The sequence below is a fragment of the Sphaeramia orbicularis genome, chromosome 10, assembly GCF_902148855.1.
Source record: "Sphaeramia orbicularis chromosome 10, fSphaOr1.1, whole genome shotgun sequence".
NCBI lineage: Eukaryota > Metazoa > Chordata > Actinopteri > Kurtiformes > Apogonidae > Sphaeramia > Sphaeramia orbicularis.
This window is the reverse complement of record NC_043966.1, coordinates 47331653-47354519: the sequence shown is the minus strand read 5'-3', so window position 1 is coordinate 47354519 and position 22867 is coordinate 47331653. Positions and strand designations below refer to the sequence as shown.

General features: G+C 37.2%; 1 protein-coding gene across 1 annotated transcript in view; it reads right to left on the bottom strand.

The window, feature by feature from the left end:
* The window catches only part of il1rapl2 (interleukin 1 receptor accessory protein-like 2), a 724024-nt gene that overhangs the window by 6217 nt on the left and 694940 nt on the right, over positions 1-22867 (bottom strand). Inside the window, exons 10-15 of the mRNA XM_030145596.1 lie at positions 13219-13359; positions 12374-12434; positions 11889-11998; positions 5466-5611; positions 5226-5303; positions 3615-3731 (exon numbers count right to left, since the gene is read on the bottom strand). Coding sequence (XP_030001456.1) covers positions 3615-3731; positions 5226-5303; positions 5466-5611; positions 11889-11998; positions 12374-12434; positions 13219-13359 — 653 coding nt within the window. The remainder of the gene's footprint in view (positions 1-3614; positions 3732-5225; positions 5304-5465; positions 5612-11888; positions 11999-12373; positions 12435-13218; positions 13360-22867) is intronic.

Here is a 22867-nt window from a genome sequence, read left to right as displayed (position 1 = left end):
GCAAAGCATGATGGATGGCTTGAATTCCACGGTACGCTTGTGCAATCTTTCAGGAAGTTAGGAGGCGTGTTCCATGGCCCATAAACTGAAGAGGCATTTCTCCTACCGTTGGATTCACAGTGTTATATCAACCTTCCCAAGCATGAATAACTGTAGACCATCAATGTCCTTCCACATAAAGCACAGAGGCATGAAAGTTAGGTTTGCTTAATATGTGTATTTTTGCAATATACATCTATTAAGGGAATTTGCAAGAAGATCAACATGAAGAAATAAATATTTGATTTTGACATTTTCTAACTTCTGCTCCACTATCATGTTTCACATGCCATCACTGTTTAAAAGATAATAAATTAACCATAAGAAGCATAATATGAACACTGGTATATATGAAGGACTGAAAACATTTACATTTTTACTTGTTTAAACATCCCCTGTAAAGACACTAGTTGTTGATAGCTCAGTCATTTTGTCTCTATGATTATTCTCCAACATGAACAGCAGGAAACATCTATTTGCTAATCAGGGCATACACCACCTGAAGTGTTAACACATGGTAAGCATGTACATATTTTTTCCCTGTTTTGATTCCAATTTTAATACATTACCTGCATTTAACAAGCATTTCAAAGGCCATCTGTGTGCTGCGAACGCATGCACTCCAGGGGCTCATAAGTAAAAGTGCAGACTGCATTTTCAAATTTTTTTCCTTGGCTCCAGGAGCTGTATCCTGAAATATTCTGAGATTCCTCTTACAGTGTTCCTTACTTATATCCTGTCCACACCAATATGGATATTTTTCTAACTTGAACTGCGAAGAGGTGAAAAACGCATTGGTAAGTTTCTTTAAAAGTTTTGGTTTGGTGTATTCTTTATATTTTTTAGTTTTCACCAGAATGTGTGTCTGCCTCCAAACATGTCAGTGTTGACTGTGACCTGTTTGTCTGTGATCTGACATGCACTGACTTTATGTACATATTTGATGTTTCAGGTATTGTTCATCATACATATCAACAACAGACATGCACAAATTGGGTTGATGCTATTGTTTTCTAGACTCTTCCTTTTCTCTATCCATGCAGATACACACAAAGTGGAGTCTGGTTTATTGGACTAAAACACTGAGAAAAAATGTCTGTTTTGAAAAATAATTGTATTAGTTTGAACAGGATGTTAACATATAGACTTCTAACAGGAAGAGTGATTCAGAAAAATTCTTTGAGCACCTCGGAGCACGGGAGGATCACAAACTGAGGAGATTATTACATTAACATTATTTTAAAGTGCATGACTGAATGATGAAATCTGACCAGAAAGAATAGTTTAAAACCACAGTGACAGCAATTTTGCATTATTTGTACAGTGGCAGATCCAGATAAAAATGTAACAACGGGGTGTCCAGGGTCAGAGCCCCGGTGGTGGTTCAGGGGGGTGAAGCAAAGCAAAATGAACATTAAAAATGCTTCAAATCACATGAAACTGTATTTTTTTTATTATCATACACTAATAAAATTAATACAATTTAACCTCACTAATGTGACCACTTTTGGATCTAAAGTGAAGTTGGCTTTAATAAGGCTGGTCTCAGTTATGGCATTGAATTCCATTGCATTGATTTTAACAGTTCACTGCCCCAGCAGAGCTCTCTGATCGTCCTCTCAGTTGGTTCTGAATGTCCCCAGGTCCTGATACAAACAATGGGGTGATCGTGCATTTGCTGTTGCCGCTCCAAAACTATGGAACTCGCTGCCTTCTTGCAAGTCCTCACTGACCTGTACCTGTTCAAGTCCAAGTTAAAGACACACCTGTTTAGACTGGCAGACCCTTAGCACTGAGATGCTATTAGGTTTTTAATCTGGGGTCTTTTTTATCACTGTATATTGTGTCTTATTGTTTTATGTATATTTGTGGTATTTGACTAAACTATTTCTATCTTATAATTTAATCATGCTTTTGGATGTAAAGCACTTTGGTCTTCTTCATGTTGTTGTAAAGTGCTATATAAATAAACTCTGATTGATTGATTGATTGATTGATTGCATTCCAAATAATTTTAAATTTCACACAACAGGATAAGGTAGAGGTATAGGCCTATGTTTGACAACTTTGTGTGATTCACTCAATCACTGGCTGTGTTCCGCAGCAACTCCAAGGTATTTAATATTCAGGCCATGCAGTTATATAGTTCCCGCTGTATAATAATACATTTACATACCTTCTATGGCTGCCCGTTTGGTTTTCGTGCAGACCCAAATGCTGCTTGAATAGACAGCTGTCTCTTCATGAAAAGACTTTAGTCTGGTTTAGATTTAACTCTCTTTACCATATAGACTCTGCTCATAAATGGAACGTGCACAGTAGACCCCCCCCCCTTCAATACAAGAGATAGGAGAGCTTCGGAGTGCATAAATTTGCACTCAGTAGTACATGTGGACAGATAGCTCAGTAAGTAACGTGAAGGTCTATGATGTGGGAGGCCAGGGTTTGAAGCCCCAAAGAGCAGTTATACTATTTTCAACATTTTACATGTTCAAATGGTAGGTGCGGTGCCGAGGGTGCTGGTAGGTAAAGCTGCCATTATATGTAGGTAATACATGATTAATAAAATGCTAAATTTGATTCTGTTTTTGTCCAGTCAACACCTTACATGAGGTACAGTATACGACAAAGCAGAGGCGATTTCTCATAGACTGCAAGGGAAGCTTGGCTTCTCCTAAAATTATGAAAATTAAATGGACAAATATGTACGGTTGTGTTGACAATTCATTGACTACAAATGTGTTAGAACACATTCATCTCACAGACGAGTTCGTTCAGAATCAGTTTTATCACAAATGAACAGACTCGATGTTCACTTCTCATACATTCCCGTTGCGCTGTTTTCTCATACGATCTATGGTCAAAGCATTTGCCCGTAGAAGCCCGGCGTCCATGCACTTCAATGGGACTTCATGGAACAGTTTTTTTTTCACTGCCTCAAAACTGGACAGTAATTGGATAAATGCCACGATGTTGTCCCGCCCCCGAAAGCTTGGTGTCTCTGGGGGTGAATGGAGCTGTGGGCTTACCTCGGCTGGGCTGGACGCCAGGGTTCCACATGCTGATTGGAGGATCAGTCAACAGGCTGAATCCCATTTGACTGACAGCTATTTTGAGATATACTCCTTCACTTGACAGAGTTCAGTTTAATACCATCGTGCATTCTGCTTGTGAAATCGAGAGAGAAACCACTACGAAATTACTTGTTCATTTCTTGCACTGTAAATAAAACACACTCATTGTACTTCCTTGTTTCAATTTAACATAATTTCAAAGTTTTCTTGTTTAGTTGGTACGATAAGGTCAGTGACCATTTTCTTAAAAAGGAACGGAGGGCCGAATTTATGTTTAAATAACCTGACTTTTTTTTTTTTATGTAAGTCGACAATGAGCTTCCCCTCTCTGAAAGACGAGCAACTGCCACTGTGATAAAGGTATTTTTTTTAAACAAGGCCAAATTCAGATGTCTTTGTATCAATGTAATATTTAAACTCATACAGTGTACAATGTGGTGAGAATGTAAGGGTGAGTGATTTTCTGACAAATTTTACTGTTAGCACACCATAGCATGTTACCTGGCGTCTGGACAGTGTCTCTCTGCGTTTTGCAGGCATCTCATAGATCACCTGCTTCCAAAACTTTGAGGACAGCTCGTTGCTCTTGGGACCCCTCCACTTGATGATCGATAAAACCTGCAGAGAAAAGAAGGTATTTATATTCAGTGTGATCCATCGATCCATGATTCCAAAACTTTTCACTTCAAGGTTTGAAAACAACCCACACTTAAAATACTGGACATCGTGATAACCCATCAACTTTTTTAATACTCAATAAATGTACTTCCTGGCCGACTAAGGATAAGGCTGCTAGTTGAAGCCAGATTTTGGAAAGTCAAGTGCAGACAAGACAACTTCAGTGCAGTGAAGATTTAATAATAATAATGGATTAACTGTATTGGATTTATTATTCAGTCACCCTCACATTTACTCACGGGTGGTTGTAAACTACATCTATGGCTACAGCTGCCCTGGAGCAGGCTGATGGAAGTGTGGCTGCCAATCCATGCCAACGGCCCCTCTGACACCAGCAAACATTCATACACTAGTGTGAGTGACACTGGAGGCAAGGTGGCTGAAATGTTTTGCTCAAGGACACAACGGCATGTGACTAGGACAGAGTGGGATTTGAAATGCCAACCTTCTGGGTTATTGGTTCTTGGCTTAACCTCCTGAGCCGCAGCATCTTGTGCAACTCTCTCCTCTTGGTTCAAATCAAAAGACAAACTATAAATAAAGCTGAACCTAATGTTATTTCAAACTGTTATATAAAAGTGAAGCCACTTTTCTAAACTTTCATGGAGTGACGATAAAGATTCACAACTAGGTCACATCTGATAGAATTTCACCCATGATATGTAATTACAGCTGTCAGCAACATATTAAATCCCTCTACCTGTCTGAAATCACTTGTGATTAGATAAAATCTCACTCTTACACAGACTATCTTCTACTGAATGAAAACACAGGATAGCAATAAATGTACAAGTCTCATGTCCTCTCAGACCACTTGAAATACAATATGCTGAAAATACTGATTGATAATATCCCTTTTGTTATATGACAATGCTCTGATGCTAATAAATTTGAGTTGCCATCAGAGCATCAGTCAAATCTTGTAACTGGCTACACAATCGGCTTGTTAAGTTTCATGTATCGGTGCCAAACAAAACTCAATTTCTGGCTCCAAACAGTCAATAACAGCAGCCTGTATGCTGTTTATTTTAACTTCTACCTTTAATGAGGAACCCACTAGGGTTCAGAAGGGGATACATTCATTTATTTAAAAAATTTAATGGAATTTTCTACTCCTTTGATTATGGCTTGTAGTTTTACTTCAAACCTTAACCCTAAACCTTCATCCACTTCCTCTGCTCTTTGCTATCACATGTAAAGTAGTGAACTGGAAGTGTTTTATGGACTCAGAACTGCAGCAGATCAAATACAGACCATAATCTGACCCATAAGTAGGAAGTGAGGGTCACGGCTTAATAAATGGGTACTATGACATGACCCAACGTCTGGGAAAGGCATATCCTGTTGTTCCTGTCTCTTTTGTTTGATACCTTCCATTAATGCACTAACCCCCTCATTCTCTTTCTATTTCTTCCTCTTCTCTCTCTGTAGTACCTTGATTGTATGTTTAAGTGCTTCCACCTCTTGGTAGTTGATCACACTCTTCAGGTCTGCACATTCTATCATGATCACCTAGAAACACAAATAGAGATGATTGAGAAGAAAACATCACAATTTTAATACATAGCAGTTTTTTTAAGAATTTCTGCTGACTGTGAACCATCCTTGAAGTTTTTTAAGAACATAATGTGTGTGTTGCTATATCTCATTCCAAGGTTAGGTCCCATTTCCTACCTTGATCTCCCCAGTAACAAGCATGGAGTGGAGGCGTGTCTCTATCTGGAAGATGCTCCACCCTCTTTTGGCGACAAATTCTGGAGTCAGAACAATGATTAAACGTCTGCTCTGTTCAACGCTACGAGCCAAGTCTTCAATGTAGGCTGGGAAAGAGACAAAAAAAGAGAAAGAGAAGGACTTTAAAATTGAATAGCTGAACGAATGCAGAAAACAAAGGAAATGGCCGCTACTCCAATCTGTGGTAAATGCAAGTGATAAAATTAATCTTGTAACCATAATATGAAGAAAGCCAGTTTAAAGGGTGTTGTTTAAGATTCAGTTTTCTCTTTCTTTTTTTTGATTTGGTGTTTTCAGACAGAAATAACTATAGCTAAGTATAAGTTCAAATTATATAAGTAAATTTCTACTAGTACTAAAAAACATCATTTTAACTGTGTATTGTGAGGGTGGTCTCCGATTCTTAACAGCTGGCTGTTAAGAAAAGAAAACCCTCTGCTACATAATTTAAAACCTTCAATGTCAATTTAAGTTTGCAACTGATCACGTGGATGAAGAAAAGTCTTTCTGAAGTAAAGTCAGATGAGATGGAGTTGTTTGGCTCCAATGACCTCAAGAATGTTTAGAGGAATATACAGGGGTTGGACAAAATAATGGAAACACCTTTAAAAATCAACAAAATATAATTTAATATGGTGTAGGTCCGCCTTTTGCGGCAATTACAGCCTCAGTTCTCCGAGGTATTGATTCATACAACTTGTGAATTGTTTCCAAAGGAATTTTAAGCCATTCTTCAGTTAGAATACCCTCCAACTCTTTTAGAGACGATGCCGGTGGAAATCGACGTCTTACTTGAATCTCTAAAGCTGACCATAAATGCTCAATAATGTTGAGGTCTGGGGACTGTGCCGGCCATACGAGATGCTCACCTTCATTAGAATGTTCCTCATGCCATTCTTTAACAATTCTAGCTGTATGGATTGGGGCATTATCATCTTGAGGGGAAGGTGTTTCCATTATTTTGTCCAACCCCTGTAGGTGAGGTATTCGTCCCCAAGAAAACTGCACCAAAGACAGAAAAAAAGCCTAAAAGCCACTCTGTATTTCAGCTAAAGAACCTAGAAATAAGTGTTTATGAGCTTTTGTACAAAAAAGAAGTTCCTGATGTGCAACTGACACCTTCAAACTCAACTTAAGTTTACTGGTGACCACATGAAGGAAGTGAAATCCTCCTGGAGGAATGTTTTTAAGTCAGAAGAGACAAAGACTTGTTTGGTTACAATGTTCACAGGTATATTTAAAGATGAGGCATCCAACCCCATGAATGCTCCACAAAATGTGAAGCATCACGATGGTATCATCATACTCTGTGGCTGTTTTACTGCCAGGGGAGCTCATGCATTGAACAAAATAACCAGAATAAAGACAAGGTAGGACTAGCATAGAATTCAGGTCAGCTGAGGTCGGGTTAAAAAAACACAACAAACTAGGATCCATCTTGACACACATTTTACAAATGACAAAAATGGTACAATAATAAAATAAATACAATAAGATAAAATACCAAGTGCTTCAGTAATTTCAGTCAAGTTTGTAAGTTTCACAACAACCTCAACCTATCAGCAAGATGGTTTTAATAATCTTCAAAACAGGACAATGACCTGGTTTTGGAATGGACAAAATGCAACAACATTAAGCTTTTGGAGGGGCCTTCATCCTGACCTCAACTCTAATGGACTCTGCTTTAGCTTGTTAGTGGTTACCAACAGGACATTTAATCAAATATAAATAGTGCACTATGTATGTTCTGACCCTATGTTGATTTCAAAAAATACAAAATAGAGAAAAGAAAAACAACTGTGCAAAGAAAATATTAACATAACATTCATGTTCATGAAGAGTTAACAGGTCAGTGGGAAATAATGGATTGCAAGATGAGCAATTAAAAAAACTTCTAGAAACTTGGATCAAAAACATTAGTCATTTGTTAAATTGTAAATTATGCATGTACAGTGGTTTCAATGAACTGGTTTTAATGCACTTGAAAACATGAAATCGTGATCACAAAAGAATGAGAAACAATATTTCATCCACCTAGAGTATATTTACAGTAAGTGGATAAATAATTACTTGATTTTAAAGTATCTCATGTAAATAGATTTCATAATTATCTAAAACTTTCAAGTGTATGTGTTTATGAAATATTGAGTAGGACATATCCTGAATATACAGGCTTTCATCTGAATAGTCTTTGACATATGATGTAAAAAACTGTTCCAAATATTACAACACTGCAATAGAGGATTAGGTTTTAATCCAAATTATATTTTTATGCTTACATCAAAACATTTTTAGATGTTTGCCAGAAACTCTTAAGCTAATAAGCAGATTCTTTAAAATGTTAATATATGTCTTTAATCATCACAATACTTTTCAAAACTAATAAATAACATAAAACACATAGCCTATGACTAATATTATTGAGCGATACAGTGTAAAAACCCGCATGGAGGGAAAACCTCCCTCTATACTACCTGCCGTCTTCTTGCTGGCTGCATCCTTCAAGTCAGTTTGTTCTTAAGTGACTGGAATGATTGACAGGAGTGTACAACAGAGTGACAGAAAAGCTTGTGCAGGACTTTTTAGCCGTGACACAGTCAGCTCTTAAACAGGAATCAGAGTTGTGCTGATACAACACCATCAGCTTTTACTTATATCTTAGAGAGGAAGATTTGTACTTCAGGGACCAACGTAAAGTGATGGGATGTGAAAAGTGAGCACATCTGAGGTAAAGCTGCTGTCTGTGCCAGGAAAAACGACACTTTTGTGCCTCAAAAATGTTCCTTTCCATCCTCACAGTGGTATTACTGCTTCGTCCAAAGCCCAGTGAAAACACATTTTCCCCAAAATGTACTATGTCCAATTATTTGTTTGTGACATTTTTTTTTCCAATGTGTGCCACCAGAATTGCTCATTATTTCTCAAATTTGTAGTTACAGAAAATGTCTGAGAACTGCTTTTCTGTGAACAACAGATTCCCTCCCTCTGTATGTCTTCCTCCTTCACCATCTCATCACTTGGTAACTAAATTAATGACAGAAAGTCTCCAACAACGCATTGCAATTTCACGCTCAATTTGATGGGCACAAATAGTACAGAACATCCCAGAATTCAGTCTCTTTCTTTCTCCCCTGTAGTTTGATTTTCAATCTTTTTTTGCTTTATCCTTTCTTTCTCTTTCCCTCACATCTATTCTCCCCTCCTCCCTCTTGCTCTTCACTTCCTCTTCTGCTCTCTATTTTTAGGGATTATGTAAATCAATTAAAGAAATAACACACTCAATGACCCTGTCCTCAACTTTTTCTTTTGCTGCTGTTTATTTCTTGTTTTATTGTTCATTCAAAGAAGCTAATGGAGTGGATAATTGAATAGTGTATTTTCAGTTGCAGCACTGTGTTTCTCTGTCACTGGGTTTGGTAAGCAATGAAAAGGCACCTCTTTGTGTTTTCTGAATTCTTTTATAGAGTCCGTTTGCACACCATGTAACCTTTAGCTCTCTTTTTATATGTGTGTTGCTGCACACGGTGGACTTTTTTTAAAGTTATTTTTGGGGCACTGAAACAAAGGAAATATGACTTTTTTGTGTTTTCAGGATGCAGTGACTCTGTTATTCCATGTCTTCAAGGTGTGTTGGTAAGAAGCATAATTATGACTATAAGAAGTTTGAATAGACAAACAATTTTAAAGTAAAATTATTTATGTATTTTAGTAGAAAATGTCAAACAATGCATACGCTTGCATACGTTTTCATGTTGAGTAGTTAACGTAATAAATTATACAGAGAATTGTGTGTGCTTGTGTGTTTATTTTCTAGCACTAGTTTAGGAAGGGCGACATGGTGGTGCAGTGGAAAGCACTCATGAATCACAGCAAGAAGGTTCTGGGTTCAATTCCAACACCAGTCAGTGGGGGTGAGATGAGCATGAGTTTGCATGCTCTCCCCGTGTCTGCGTGGGTTCTCTCCAGGTACTCCGACTTCCTCCCACCATCCAAAGACATGCACTGATTAGTTAATCTAAATTGGCCATAGGTGTAAATGTGAGAGTGATTGTTTGTCTCTATATGTCAGCCCTGCGATGAACTGGCGACATGACCATGTGGATCCCCGTGACCCTAGTGAGGATAAAGCGGGTTCAGAAAATGAATGAATAGTTTAGGAAGACCCTTAAACTAAGCAGAACATCACAGACTTAGGCATATGTTTTATATCTTTAAAGCACTGAACATGTACATTATACCACTGTGCACCGTGTGTGTTAAAGTTATACAGTTGTAGTAAGGTCACAAAAATAAAGAAAAGAAAAAGCTCCTTCTGGTTGCTGGTTAGGTTTTGGTCTAATATAAGGAGCCCTTATGGGCTATATAAAGACTGATGAATTACAGGAAAATGTTATGGGACTCATTTGGGAATGGCAATACCCCAGTGAATGAAAATGGACACTCACTGAATGAGTGGATGAAATTATGTGAAACATATGTTAAGGCCTTCACACAGTGTGTTTCAATTTGGGTGTTTCAGTTTATACACAGAAATAATGCTGACAAAACTTAAAATATAGGAAAAATTTACATTCAGGGGAACTAGCAAAGTTGGCTCATTGGAACAACTGCACATGTGTGCATGCTGGGAGCAATGAGGATAGTAAAATTTCAATTGAATAAATATAAACATAAATAATATAGATGGAAACTAGGATAAGTGCCACCACATGTAATGAGCAGCAGAAACAAAAGTTACACAAAGGCTTTGACACAACATGACAAATTCACATAAACAAGTCTGACATAATTCTGTATGATACTGATTAGTGGTTTGGTTCAGGAGAAGAAAAACTATAGCAAAATTAAGGTATGTGGACAAAATTCCTCAATTATATTTCTTAGCTTCCACTCTTCTAGCCTCCTACCTATGACACTCTCAATTGCCTACATCTATGACATCTACAGATGACAGTACAATGACTACTATGTGCAGGAATTTTTTTTTTTTTTTTTGGGAAAAATTTTCAGTCTCTGTCATTTGCTCCTTTACAGTTGAAACAGTGAACAAAGTAGCTACTATTAGCTTAGAACTGGAGTTGGTCAATAAGAAGATAGGAAATTTATTTTTGGTAACTGTAGGAGGAAATATTACGTAACCTACTCCCCTTCATGTTGAATATGCTTGTTTTGTTAATTGCAAAATGTTCAGATGATAGGGTTAACTTTACGTACATAATGTGTAAAAATGTTTGTAGTTTGGAACTTTTTAAACCTGTGTGTGTTTCTGTGGAAAAAAACAAAAACACAAAAACAGCTGTTAGAAACAGATGAAGCCCACTACATTTCAATCTAAATCCCCCATTCACTGCCTCTGCAGCCAGCAAGGCCAGAGATGAGCCTAACAATGATGGATGTCTGTTTGTGTGTATGTGGAGGACACTGACAAAGCCATACAGCATACACAGTCTGCAGTTTTCATCAAATTGTTTGAGGGTACGAAGCAGTCAGAAAGTATAGCTAATGCACTGACTAGCTATAGGTAATGGCTGGAATATATATAGATTAATGTAGTGTCTGTGCTGTGATAATAATAGACAGATAATTGCAGATAGATATGTAGAAGCAAGAGCTGTGTCATTCCTCCTTTTGGGTGTTTGCCTGTTAGGAATCGTGGTAGGATGCATCTTGATGTGCTTTGATGTCTCATTTCATGGGGATATATATATGTATAGATTCTTACTTGTGGTGACCAGGTCCCTTATGAGGACAGAATGCAGGTCCCCTTAATGTAAATCATTAAATGTGAGTGTCAGACTTGTTTTTTCCCCCAAACAAGTGTGTGTTCAAGTACGTGTGTGTGTGTGTGTGTGTGTGTGTTTGAGACAGAGGGAGAGGTCAGAGCATTGACAGATAGAGCAATAAGACTCATATTTCCTCCTCCACTTGGACACAGAGTGACACATAACCCCAGAAATGATGATGAATGGTATGTATTGTGTGTAGTGTGCTATGATTGTACACATCCTGTATAGAATGTGTGTGTTTGGGTGTGAAACTCATCCCTAGACGTGCAAGAATGAGAAAGGGTAAAGATGATATGTGTTAGTCTTGCAAGAATGTGAGATATTGCCATGGTGTGGGGTAGTTTGCATGTGGTTTGTCTGTAACGGTGCACCTGTGAACACAAAGTCAAATGTGTGCTTGTAAGTGTGTTATGATGAAGATCCACATACATCCTTATTTACTCTGACAGACTGATGAATTCTGGGTACTTGGGGCTATAGCAGACCTCAGACAGTGAGAGCGGATGTGGTTTGTGTGTGATGGTGTCTGGCGTGGGGGAGGGAGGAGGTAACATACAGTAGACAGACGGATACGTACTGCTGCTGGGTATTAGATCTCTGTCTGGTATAAACAGCTTGTATCCGTAATGTTTCTCCAAAACATCAGGCAGAATCTCCAAAGCAAACGTCTCCTCATCGCTGCTCGACCTGCAATAAATGAGGCTCTATAGTTACTGTCAAATAAAAAAACATCAGTAAAATAAAATTATTAACAGTTTCGCAAACAGCATGTAGAACCCAATTGTTGGAGGAGCTATAAGTACTGATATTACATTGTGAAAATACTGTATTCTAAATCTTACATAAGTAAAAGTAAATTATGAGCAAAACATACAAAGAATATAAAAAGTAGTAGTAGTCACTAGCTATGTTTCCATAAAGTGCTAACCAAATATGAAACAAACTGTTGAAATGCCACTAAAAAGGAAATAGCAAAAATAATCTTAATCTCAAAAATCCCTCGTCACTTGTCAGTATGATAATGGAACATTGTTTACATAGAAGTGTACAAAGGAAGCTAACCTGCCCAAAGAATCCAGGTCTACTTTAGTGTAGGACAGATAGGCATCGTACTCCTTGTTATCTGTGGAGACAAACAGAATATTACACAGTTCAACATGATGCTCAGTGATGCCAAAAACACGACCATAAGTTCCTTTTAGGTGGGGCCCTTTGGCTATCAGTTTAACACAAACTCATAGTTCCTTTGTTGCTACAAGTTGCATCTACAATTTACTTTTGTATCTGCAGTATGGTCTCAGATTGTACAATGCTAGCAGTCAGAATGTGACTTCAGAGTGGTTGTACAGAGGAAACAGTGCTTACTCAACACTTCACAGATTTCTTTGTAATATTCCGCTTTGTCAGTTTGTTTTAGAAATGTGCTGAACAGTTCAAAGTCTCAGTACAGATGACTAGAAACTATCAAGTGAGCAAACCAGATGTTCATTCATTATGCTACTGGTTTTATTAATGGCTGTTGTTCTACTCATTGCAGACATGACTGAGTATAATTACTGAGTATCTTTTGTGATTCTAATGGCTGCAGCAACATGTTTCCCATAAAACCAACCACACCATTCATAGTGAGTGTTATGCTGTTTTTTTCCCCGCCCAGGTCACTCTTGGAAAAGAGATATGTAGTCTCAATGAGGCTTTTATGTGGTTAAAAAAAGGAGATTTATATATATATATATATATATATATATATGGACGTAGTTACCTGAGTGACCTGTACTTTCACACAGCTTTAGAAGTGCATAGCCATTGTAATTACATTATGAAGATTCATCTGTGTATGAGTGTGTTTTATTATGGAATGGCGGGATGAAGGAAATAAAACTAGCCCCACACTTGAAAAGGCTTACCATCTTCAGTTTCATCACTCCCAAAGTGTCTCCTGTAGCAGAGCATGATTTCCAGGTTGTAACACTTATAAAGTGCTGTCAGGACTCCCAGCAGCAAGAGTATGACCCCAAGACCACCAGCCAACTCCAGACGGTACATGTCTACATCCAGAAAGAAACAGTGACCACGGGGTTAGAAAGAAATATATCACTTCTATGTCTGGGATTCTGATGTTGATGTTGGTTGAGGTCAAAACTAAATAATTGTGAATTTTTTTTCTGAAAACTGTATGAATATTTTTCTGTTGGACCGAAGGGAATAATAAAAGAACAAACATGAGACTACATTCAAATGACAAACTGTAATCTGTGACTAAGACTGAAACTCAAAAAGCTGCACAGACAAACAAGACTGGTTAAAACCAGCCACTCACCACATTGTTTCACTTCTATAAAATCATAAAACAAGCTCATTCTCTAGACCTCATGCGCATTAAGGAGCTGCTATGTCTCATTCTACATGCAGATTTGGGGTTAGACATAGTTAAGATTTTCCAAATGAGTTTTAGCTCTGTAACACCTCAGTTGTTAATAAGTAGAAGGGAATTAGAACACAACTCATCTGTGCAACATGTACCAAAGAAGGACACTTTTAGGATGCCTCCAGCACAAGTCTTAAGGACTGTAATCACACACTAATGGAAACATAATTATGTCCCCTACATCTTACACACTGCACCTTTAAATGAGGGCAAGTGCTTTGCTTTTATTACTTCCACCAAGGAAATTATGCATTAAGCTGTCATTCAGCAGTTAATGCAAAAACTACTGTATGGTGTTTTTGTATGGTTTCCTGTTAGAGCTGTAACTAATGGAGGATGAGTTGGCTCTGCTACAGTGACAAAAGGAACATGCTATTTTTTTTTCAACAGGCAGTGACAAACCCATGCTGGCTGCAGTTAAAATAAACTCAAAGATCTAACAAGCTCTAACAAGGTTATCTCACAAAGTATAGAGGTAAAGGCCTTGATTGTAATAAAACTGAGAAAACAACAGGAGACAATGCTGATAATGGGAGTGAATTGATTAAACAATAAAACAATAAAAGAAGATTGAAGGTATTACAACAAGAAAGAATAAACATTGTAATAAAGACAACAGAAGGAAATTCAACAGAATAACAAAACAACAAATAAAATAATTAAGGTACCTAATATAATGGCTACTGCCACAGCACTGTGGCACAAAATACTGGTTTGTCTATTCCCAAAGAGCCAGTCAAATGATTTGAATTCTGCACTCTGAACGTTTGTCCCAGTGGCTGATTTATATTCATCAAAAACCCTGGCAAATTCCTCATATGAGGCAAAACAGGCACCAGGTTTGTGTTGTTTGCTTACATGTTGAAACTGAAAGTGTGAGTAGGCACACAAGCCAGCTGCCGGAAACTGGTACCCTAGCCTTTTCCTGTAACCACATAGTAAATAATGTAAATTGTAATGTAATGTAATGTAATGTAAATAACTGTGCCTTTTACTGATATGTGGTGTTGTTTTACTGATATTTGTTGTCTGTCTGTAAATTCTTGCACTGAACCTGAAAGCTCTACCTCAATTTAATTGTAGTTGGTACAATGACAATAAAGAGATTCTGATTCTGATTTTGATTTTGATTCTGATTCTGATATGGGCAAACACATGTGGGGCCACCATGGCAACTGTGGACGAACCCACATGGGACCCTTATATGCAGCCCAATTGTAACCCTTCTGGGGCCCACATGGACATGCTGGCTGTGGTAATAGACAAATGAGAAAGTAGTCCCACAGTACTGTGGCAATAGTCACTTTGAAAATAAACTACCTGAATCAAAATTAAATATTTAATCTGTCCATGGGTACATATGACGCAATTAGATGTCTTTTCTGCTGCTGATCCAAAGAATTACTGTATGTTCTACTGTAACAGTTTTAAATGTATAAATACATGTTGTGTATATAATTGAAGTGAGACAGTTGATCTCAGGTCAGTAAGTTACTCACACAGGAACAAATGCATGACAATCAAGACAAATGAGTTTATCTTGATTATCAATAAACAGATTTCATGCAAACCCATGGAGACTGTCCTGTCATTTGGGGAAACAACTGAGGCCAGACCATTTTTGAAGGGTTAAGGAAGGGAAGGAAAGGGAATGAATTAAGGTCAAAAACAAACTTCTAATGTCACAAAAACAGAAATGAAGAAAATGCCAATTGCATGCATTTCCAAACAGGGGTTTGGAGTGAATATGCAGTAAGTTTGAAGAACTTGAAAGGCTGCAAACTGAACAGACAATGTTCACAGGAAGAGTTCACAGCCTTTTCAGAAATGTACCTCACATTACAAATGCATAACCAGTGTTTTTCACTAGTCTACCACTTGTGCTCAGCGGTAAGAGTAAGCTTATCCAGTCCGTAGCCATCCTTACACATAATATCAAAAGATTTTGAAGCACATTGAACAGCTGCAATAAAATAAAAATAAAAATAAATACCAAACAGCTGAAGTTTTAGAGCAAGTAAAATAGTTGCTATAAGCAATGTTACACTCATAGACTGTATAGAAAGACAGATGTTATAACTCGCTGTCCATGTTAAACATTGCTAAAACATCTGGATCTCCCCCTGGTGGCTGTCAGTGGTAGAAATAATAAATCCTGTTAGTTGATGCTTTAGAACAAATGATTGACAGTTGTCATGACCAGTTGTGATCTAGAACCCAACAGGCACACAGCTGCAAAGTACCCAGGCGTGCAGTCGACGGAAGCACATAACATCTCACCGTCTCAATATCATAATACTGGAAGGTCTCAGAGCGTGTGTGTGTGTGTGTGTGTGTGTGTGTGTGTGTGTGTGTACTGTGTGTGTGTGTGTGTGTGTGTGTGTGTACTATATCTGCACAGTTCTGAGAAATGTAGACGTTTTTAACTGGCCCATTTGGTACCTACAGTTGTGGAATAGTCCCTTCTCCACATTAAATATTTGGTAAGTTGTTAGGACCAATATTTTGGGAGATATTTGTCATTTTGGAATACAATAGCCTTAAAATCATGTTGCTTAGTTGACTGGAAGCACAGTATCACACTGCATGATGGGAAATGAATTTAAAAACAAGAATGACGCATTTACTAATGCGGTATTAATTCAGTGTCAATATGACCCCCCCACACACACACACACGGGTCAATGCACTTTTTGCCAATAATATCACACAGGCAACACGTTCGCTCTCATGACCGTAGGGTCTTAGCATCATTTTTGCATAGCATCACACTGTCCTTCTCTATAAACAGGCCATGGTTATGAATGGCTGTGATTATAAGCAGAGCATTCGGTTGCTGTTTTCCACACCACCATTTGCTAACAAAAGCCATGTTTTAACAATTTGAGGGAATACACAGCAAAGCACCACAAAAAAAAACTAGACAAATATTTGCGTTAAATATTTGGTGTGTTATTCCAAAAAAGCCTTTTTAAAAATGTATTTATTTATTTTACATTTTGGGGTAAAATGTGTTTAGACACTTGTGGAGTTTCAGATCTCTAATGGAGAGGAAATTCCCATGAGGGTGAAGCTCTGCTGTTGAGTTGTGGTTAGAGTTCAGTTTAGACATGCTGCGGTTAAGTTTGCAATAAATGAAAAATGTAATGTTCCCTAAATATTGTACATAGAAAAACAAAATGTCTGTGTGTAAAAATAATAGTGCTAGCATAGGCAATATGAGTTCATGGGAGATTAATGAAACATGACTGGTGAACAGCACCATGGGAAATATGATCTATTACTGTTACTATTCTACCTCCCCATACATATACCACCTCCTGTCATTTTACCAGAGCTACTACATTCAATCACTGCCAACATAATATAATATCAACTTATATTATAAGAGTAGCAGCTGTATGTTCAGTTTTAATTATATTTAAGAATTTTCATTGGCACTTAAATAACTGTGTCTTTTAACAATCAGAGGCATGGAGTGACTTTGGGATCCCTGATATATTTCCTTTTTCTAGCCTATAATAGCAGTTGGCATAACAAACCATATTCCATTTGACTGTGGATATCTTAAAGTGTCTCTCTGGTTCATTTTGGTGACCAGTTATACATTTGCACGATCTGTGGATTGACAAATTTATCGTAAAACACAAAACAGCTGTGCAAAATTTTGTGCCTCTTACTATGAGCGTAATTGATGGAAATTACTTTTGTATCCATCTAATCTTTCCTAACCAAGTTAATGGGCTCCAAGAAGTGAGTTTCCTTGAATGTGCTGCAGAATGTGAGGGAGAAACCATTTTCACTACAAAGTAATGTCCAAAATGAGACAAAACATACATGTGACATTTAAGAACTTTTGCTTCAGTGTGATGGTTAACAGTAAAATCCATCAGCATCCTTTCTCGTATTATTCAGTACATTTCAGTTCCTCATTTCTGGAGTTGCATCACTATTTGGCTCTAACAGTTTGAGTGCGTCATCAAGATTCTGTTGGCCCTCTAGGAGCACAGCACCACCTGTTGGGATGACCTACTACAGCATGAAATTGTCCATAAAGAGAACTTGTGATTTTTGATAAATAACTAAACTCCAACACTGTCAAAGAGCTCCAGCTTCAGATTCATATGAACTATAGTCAACAGAGAGTTAAAGAAATAAATGACACTAAACTCAAAATTTTTTTTTTCTAATAAGTAGGCTAGACACATTTCTTTGTCCTGTTGTCAGTTTTATGAAAACTAATGTGTAATCTCAGGCATCAGTGTGCACACATAGTGCCTGACTGTCACACTGTTACATGTATTAACAGTTCATCTGACATTTAATAGAACTTAGTTTAATTGAGGGTGTCAGTCAGACACTGAGTGAACCTTAAGGCTTATCTTAGCTGAATTTTAATTGCACAGTTTTACAAATTGTACTAACTACACTACTGAAAAACAATTTTTCTCCCCCAACGTTCCATCACTGCTGATGTTTGAGACAGAATGATGTGTGCAATGTTTTCATGTTCTGCTGCTGAGGGGGCCAGTTACTCTGCTCACCTGAAATCCACATCTAAAGAGTGAATTTACAGTAGGATATTTGGAAACCAGTCAGTAGGCAACTATTAAGAAACGTGATAAGGAAATGTAAAGCATCGTATAAACACATTTTTTTGAGGGGAACAGGGATGGCTACAAACAGATGGGAAGTAGAAGCCAGTTTTGACATACAGATGTTTGGAAATGCATCCCGTCCATTTCCTGACACCAGTAAAATAATGCTATCTTCCATTTTACTGGAGATGAAATATAAAATTCAAAAGATTCTGTAATTAACTTGGAAAACAATACTAGCTGATTAATAATGTCACAAGTCAGGTGCTGTTAGATTATTAGATCATCTGATCTGAAAGGTTAAAGGTTAACTGACTTTATTATCCAGTAGCAAGATTCGGTCTCAACATATTATTCCTAATGCACACACAGTATCTACCATTAGCATTAGTGAACAGCATTAGCACATGTTTGGAGCAGTGAGTGACCAGTGAAGATGGTTGTGGACCAACTCCAGATTTGCATCAGCACTGTGGTCAAGGGCACATGTAGCCTATACATGTAGCACATACATGTAGGCTAACTGTTTTTAATGGCAAGAGAAACTGAGGCACCTAGAAAAACCCACACAGTGTGAAAGAACAACAAAGTATGTTCATTTGACAAATAGTGTTGGATATTCTGTTTCAATGCATTTTTATGCATTTCATTTTATTTTTATTGGTAAAACCAAAAATTTTAATCCCAGAAACTGTAATAAATTACTGGTGACACATGTAGAATTGACTGGTTTACCAGCATTAATCTAATGCTGGATCATTTACAGTGCTCTTTACAAAGCCATTCTTTTAGATTTGGAGCTGGTTTTCTGCACAGTTGCTGCTCACTTCTCCTAATACTTAGCAAGAGTTCAATGTGAAAAATAATTTCCCTTCATAGATCATTAACAGTTGGAGGAGGTGCTATTAGCCTTTTTGATAGAAAACATAGATCATAATCAAAGCAGAGTATTATTTTGGGATATCTGATATCTGGAGTGAATCTTCAAAGTCACATATTGTTTTATGTGAATTTTGATGTTTCCTGTACAGATGAATGTCTCTGCAGAGTTTGACACATTGAAGGCTTGGTCACATTTATTTGTTAATAAGCAGCTTTGACAAGTGTGATGTGTGATTCATCTGCCAAACCCAGACTGAAAGTGAACTTATAGGGAGACAGGAAACTTCTGATGCCCAATAAACTAAAGGATTATTAACAAAAACTTATACTCATATAATCTTTGTTGAGAGTAGAAGGGAAGACATGACTAATTATTTTTTAATAAAGCATCAAGTTCTTTGGTGGAAAAACTTGATGATTCTCTGTCTTTTATGAAGTGTAGATTATTTTGTCTTATGAAAGGGTATTTTAAGTAGATGTTAGAGAGATTAAACTACCACTAGATACTTAACAACACTATCTGCAAATATCCGTCTGTATTTTTGTATCTAACAAAGTGTTTGACCCAATGTGTACAGACTTGGACATTAAACATGTATCTGATTATGTAACCTTAAATAGCTGCAACCACTAAAAGCCTTTTAGTTCTTAAACACAAGCAACTTTTATACATCCCCTAAATACACCCTTAAATGGGTTTTAACACCCCTAAACTCCATCTGATCTCCTTCATTAGGTTGTTGCTTTCTACATTTCCACTGATATTACTATATACTATCTTAAAAACTACTTTAATTTTGTTAATTTTACAGATTTTTTATTGAAATCCTCTCCCACCTCAATGCATGACACTACCATTTTCCACCAGTAGACGTCTCTGCAGTTCTACTGTGAGCAGCTACATGGAGTCCACTAACACACAGAGACACTGCACAGCGGAGAGAAGTGGAACAGCCATGGGGGGTGGGGTGGGGGTTTGGGGGGGTGCGGAAATGGAATCGTGGTCTAAGGGGGTGGAAGAAAAATAGTGAAATTTAACTAATTGCCAAATATTTGCTCTACAGAGAAGTGAGCTCAGATTGCTTCCATTAGTAATGAGACACATCTCCTCCTGCCTCCATCCATCCATCCATTCCTCTCTCCTCACCCTCTTTCTGTTCTCCCCCTACCTCCAATGTCCTTTCCCTTCCCCTCCCCTTCATCCATCTTTCTCTGGTGCTTTCCATTAGTAATGAGTCACTTGCTGCTGTATCCTGATATCAATGCACAGGAAAATGAGAACTGAATTTTACCACTGAATTTTAAGTATGCTTTTTACTTATTAGGCATAATAAGATAGTCTATAATGACAGGGATGGTGAACAAAGTGATACATGTGATAAAATACATTTCAGGATGGTTTTTGTATAACTATCCTCACTGTCATAGTTGTTCTTTTTTTTTCCATAACCAACATAATGGGACAGTGACTTTTACAACTTTTCTCATGAGTATTGATTTTTATTATTTTTTTTTTTATTATATTTGTCAAGATATTACAAAATGGCCTCAAAGTTTGACTCCAAATCACGTGTATAATCTTGAGTTGATACTTCATGTGCAGTTCCTTCAGTGTCTGCTATAGGCTGACAACAAACTCTGCCTGTACTTGGACTATGAACTGACATCTTACCCCTTCAGTCAGGACTGTGGCAGAGACATGCAACGACACAAAAGTGGGAAAACATATGTGTATAAATGTGTATAAATGATTAGCCTCTTAAAAACACTCACAGTTATCAATGATCTGTTAGCAATGATACATAAATCTATATGTACTTGATTTCAGCTCAGGGGAGATACTCGATGCAAAGCCTGAAGGCATATAAAAGCCTTGATGTCTCCTTATACTTAACAAGCAAAACATACACTATTACACTTTGGGTTAATGCTAAACTCCAGGCAGGTGATGAATAACGCAAATAGTGGCATAAATAAACCCCAGCCCTGATAAAAGGAAATATCAATAAACAGAAAGGTAACAAAGTTTATGGACTTATACCAACTGATCAAGTTGAAACATTACAGTCATTTTTATCAGTGGACAAAGTAAAGATTTATTAGAATTCTTGCTAAAGAAGGAAACAACATTAATAACTTAGTTTGAATGAGTATTTGGCTGTTAGCCATACCACACATACAACAGAGTTTGTATGTTTTTCTTATACTAGCGGCATTGTATCCATGGTGCCACTGTACGATAGCATGATAAGTAGAACTTGTCTGCCACCACTATCCATTTGTAAACTACCATTTAATCATGCGTTATGCAGGTAATAATTTGAGCCAACATGTGAGGCTTGAAGGGAAGAGCATGTATTTGTTTGGCCTGTCAAGCATGATTAAATTCATACAGCAGTAGTGAACTGGAGCCTTCACATTGTAGCATCGTCTGCTAGCGGTAGAAATTTCATGAATGGCAGCATAACCACTTCCGAAAATGGAGTATGGCGGCAGGGATGAAGAATTCAAAGTAGAGAGAGGCTAAAATCACCCAGTATACCTCACAACATTTGAATACCGACAAAAAAATTGTGCCTAATAGATAGTCAGGTAATGTTTCTATTCATTTGGCGAATTTGGTGGCGATTGGGCCTGTGAAGGCTGAAGAAAATCCGTACAAACGGCCTCCTGTGCTGCAACATCGATGGGACACAGAACGTGTATTATATAGTAGGATACTGAAATTAATGTAGTGAAGGTACATGGTCAGTGATATTCAGTTAAAACTACATTCCAAGATATTTCACCTTAGTACTGTTATCTCAACAATCGAAAAGACAAATATTAAGTAAAAAGCTGTACTAAATTAAACTAAATTAATTGGATACATGATCAAAGATATTTATGTGGTTGATATCGAAAATATCCAGAATATACCCCATCTGGATAGGCTCCAGCAACCCTCATGAGGACTAAACGGTTCAGAAAATAGGTGGATGGATAGATAGTTCAAATAAAATTTTAGTGGAATGTTTTCTGAAAAGTGTCTGACTCAGGACACTGATTGTTAGTACTCAAAGGGAGGAAAATATAAGGCAGGATTATGATATATGAATTAATTTTTCTAACTAAAACAGAGGAGGAGTGTTCTCTGGAAATATTTACAAATGCTGACATCAACAATGTAGTGTAAATGAAGAGGAGAGGCATCAGTTGTAAGTAGGGATGTAACGATATGAAAATTTCATATCACGGTTATTGTGACCAAAATTATCACGGTTATCATTATTATCACGGTATTGTTGAAATTGTGCTCAAAATGTTCAAAAAGTACTTGAACACACTGAAATAATGTAACCAAGTTGTATTTAAAAATAAATAAATAAATAAATAAAACAATAGGCACAATGTACCTTCTGTTGGCAGAAGCATTCATATATTAACCCTTTAGTGGTCTGAGCCTATTTTGTCTGTTTTTCAGTTCTTTTGATTTTGCCTTTATATACTACATAAACAAATGTTTACTCTACCCATGTTTGGTATCTTTTTTTTCAGCACAACTTCATCTCTATCATCTGTCTACTATTTTTTTTCACTTTAACCTACTATATCAACACAAAAGGACAAAAAACTTTCATTCATTCATTTTCTGAACCCGCTTTATTC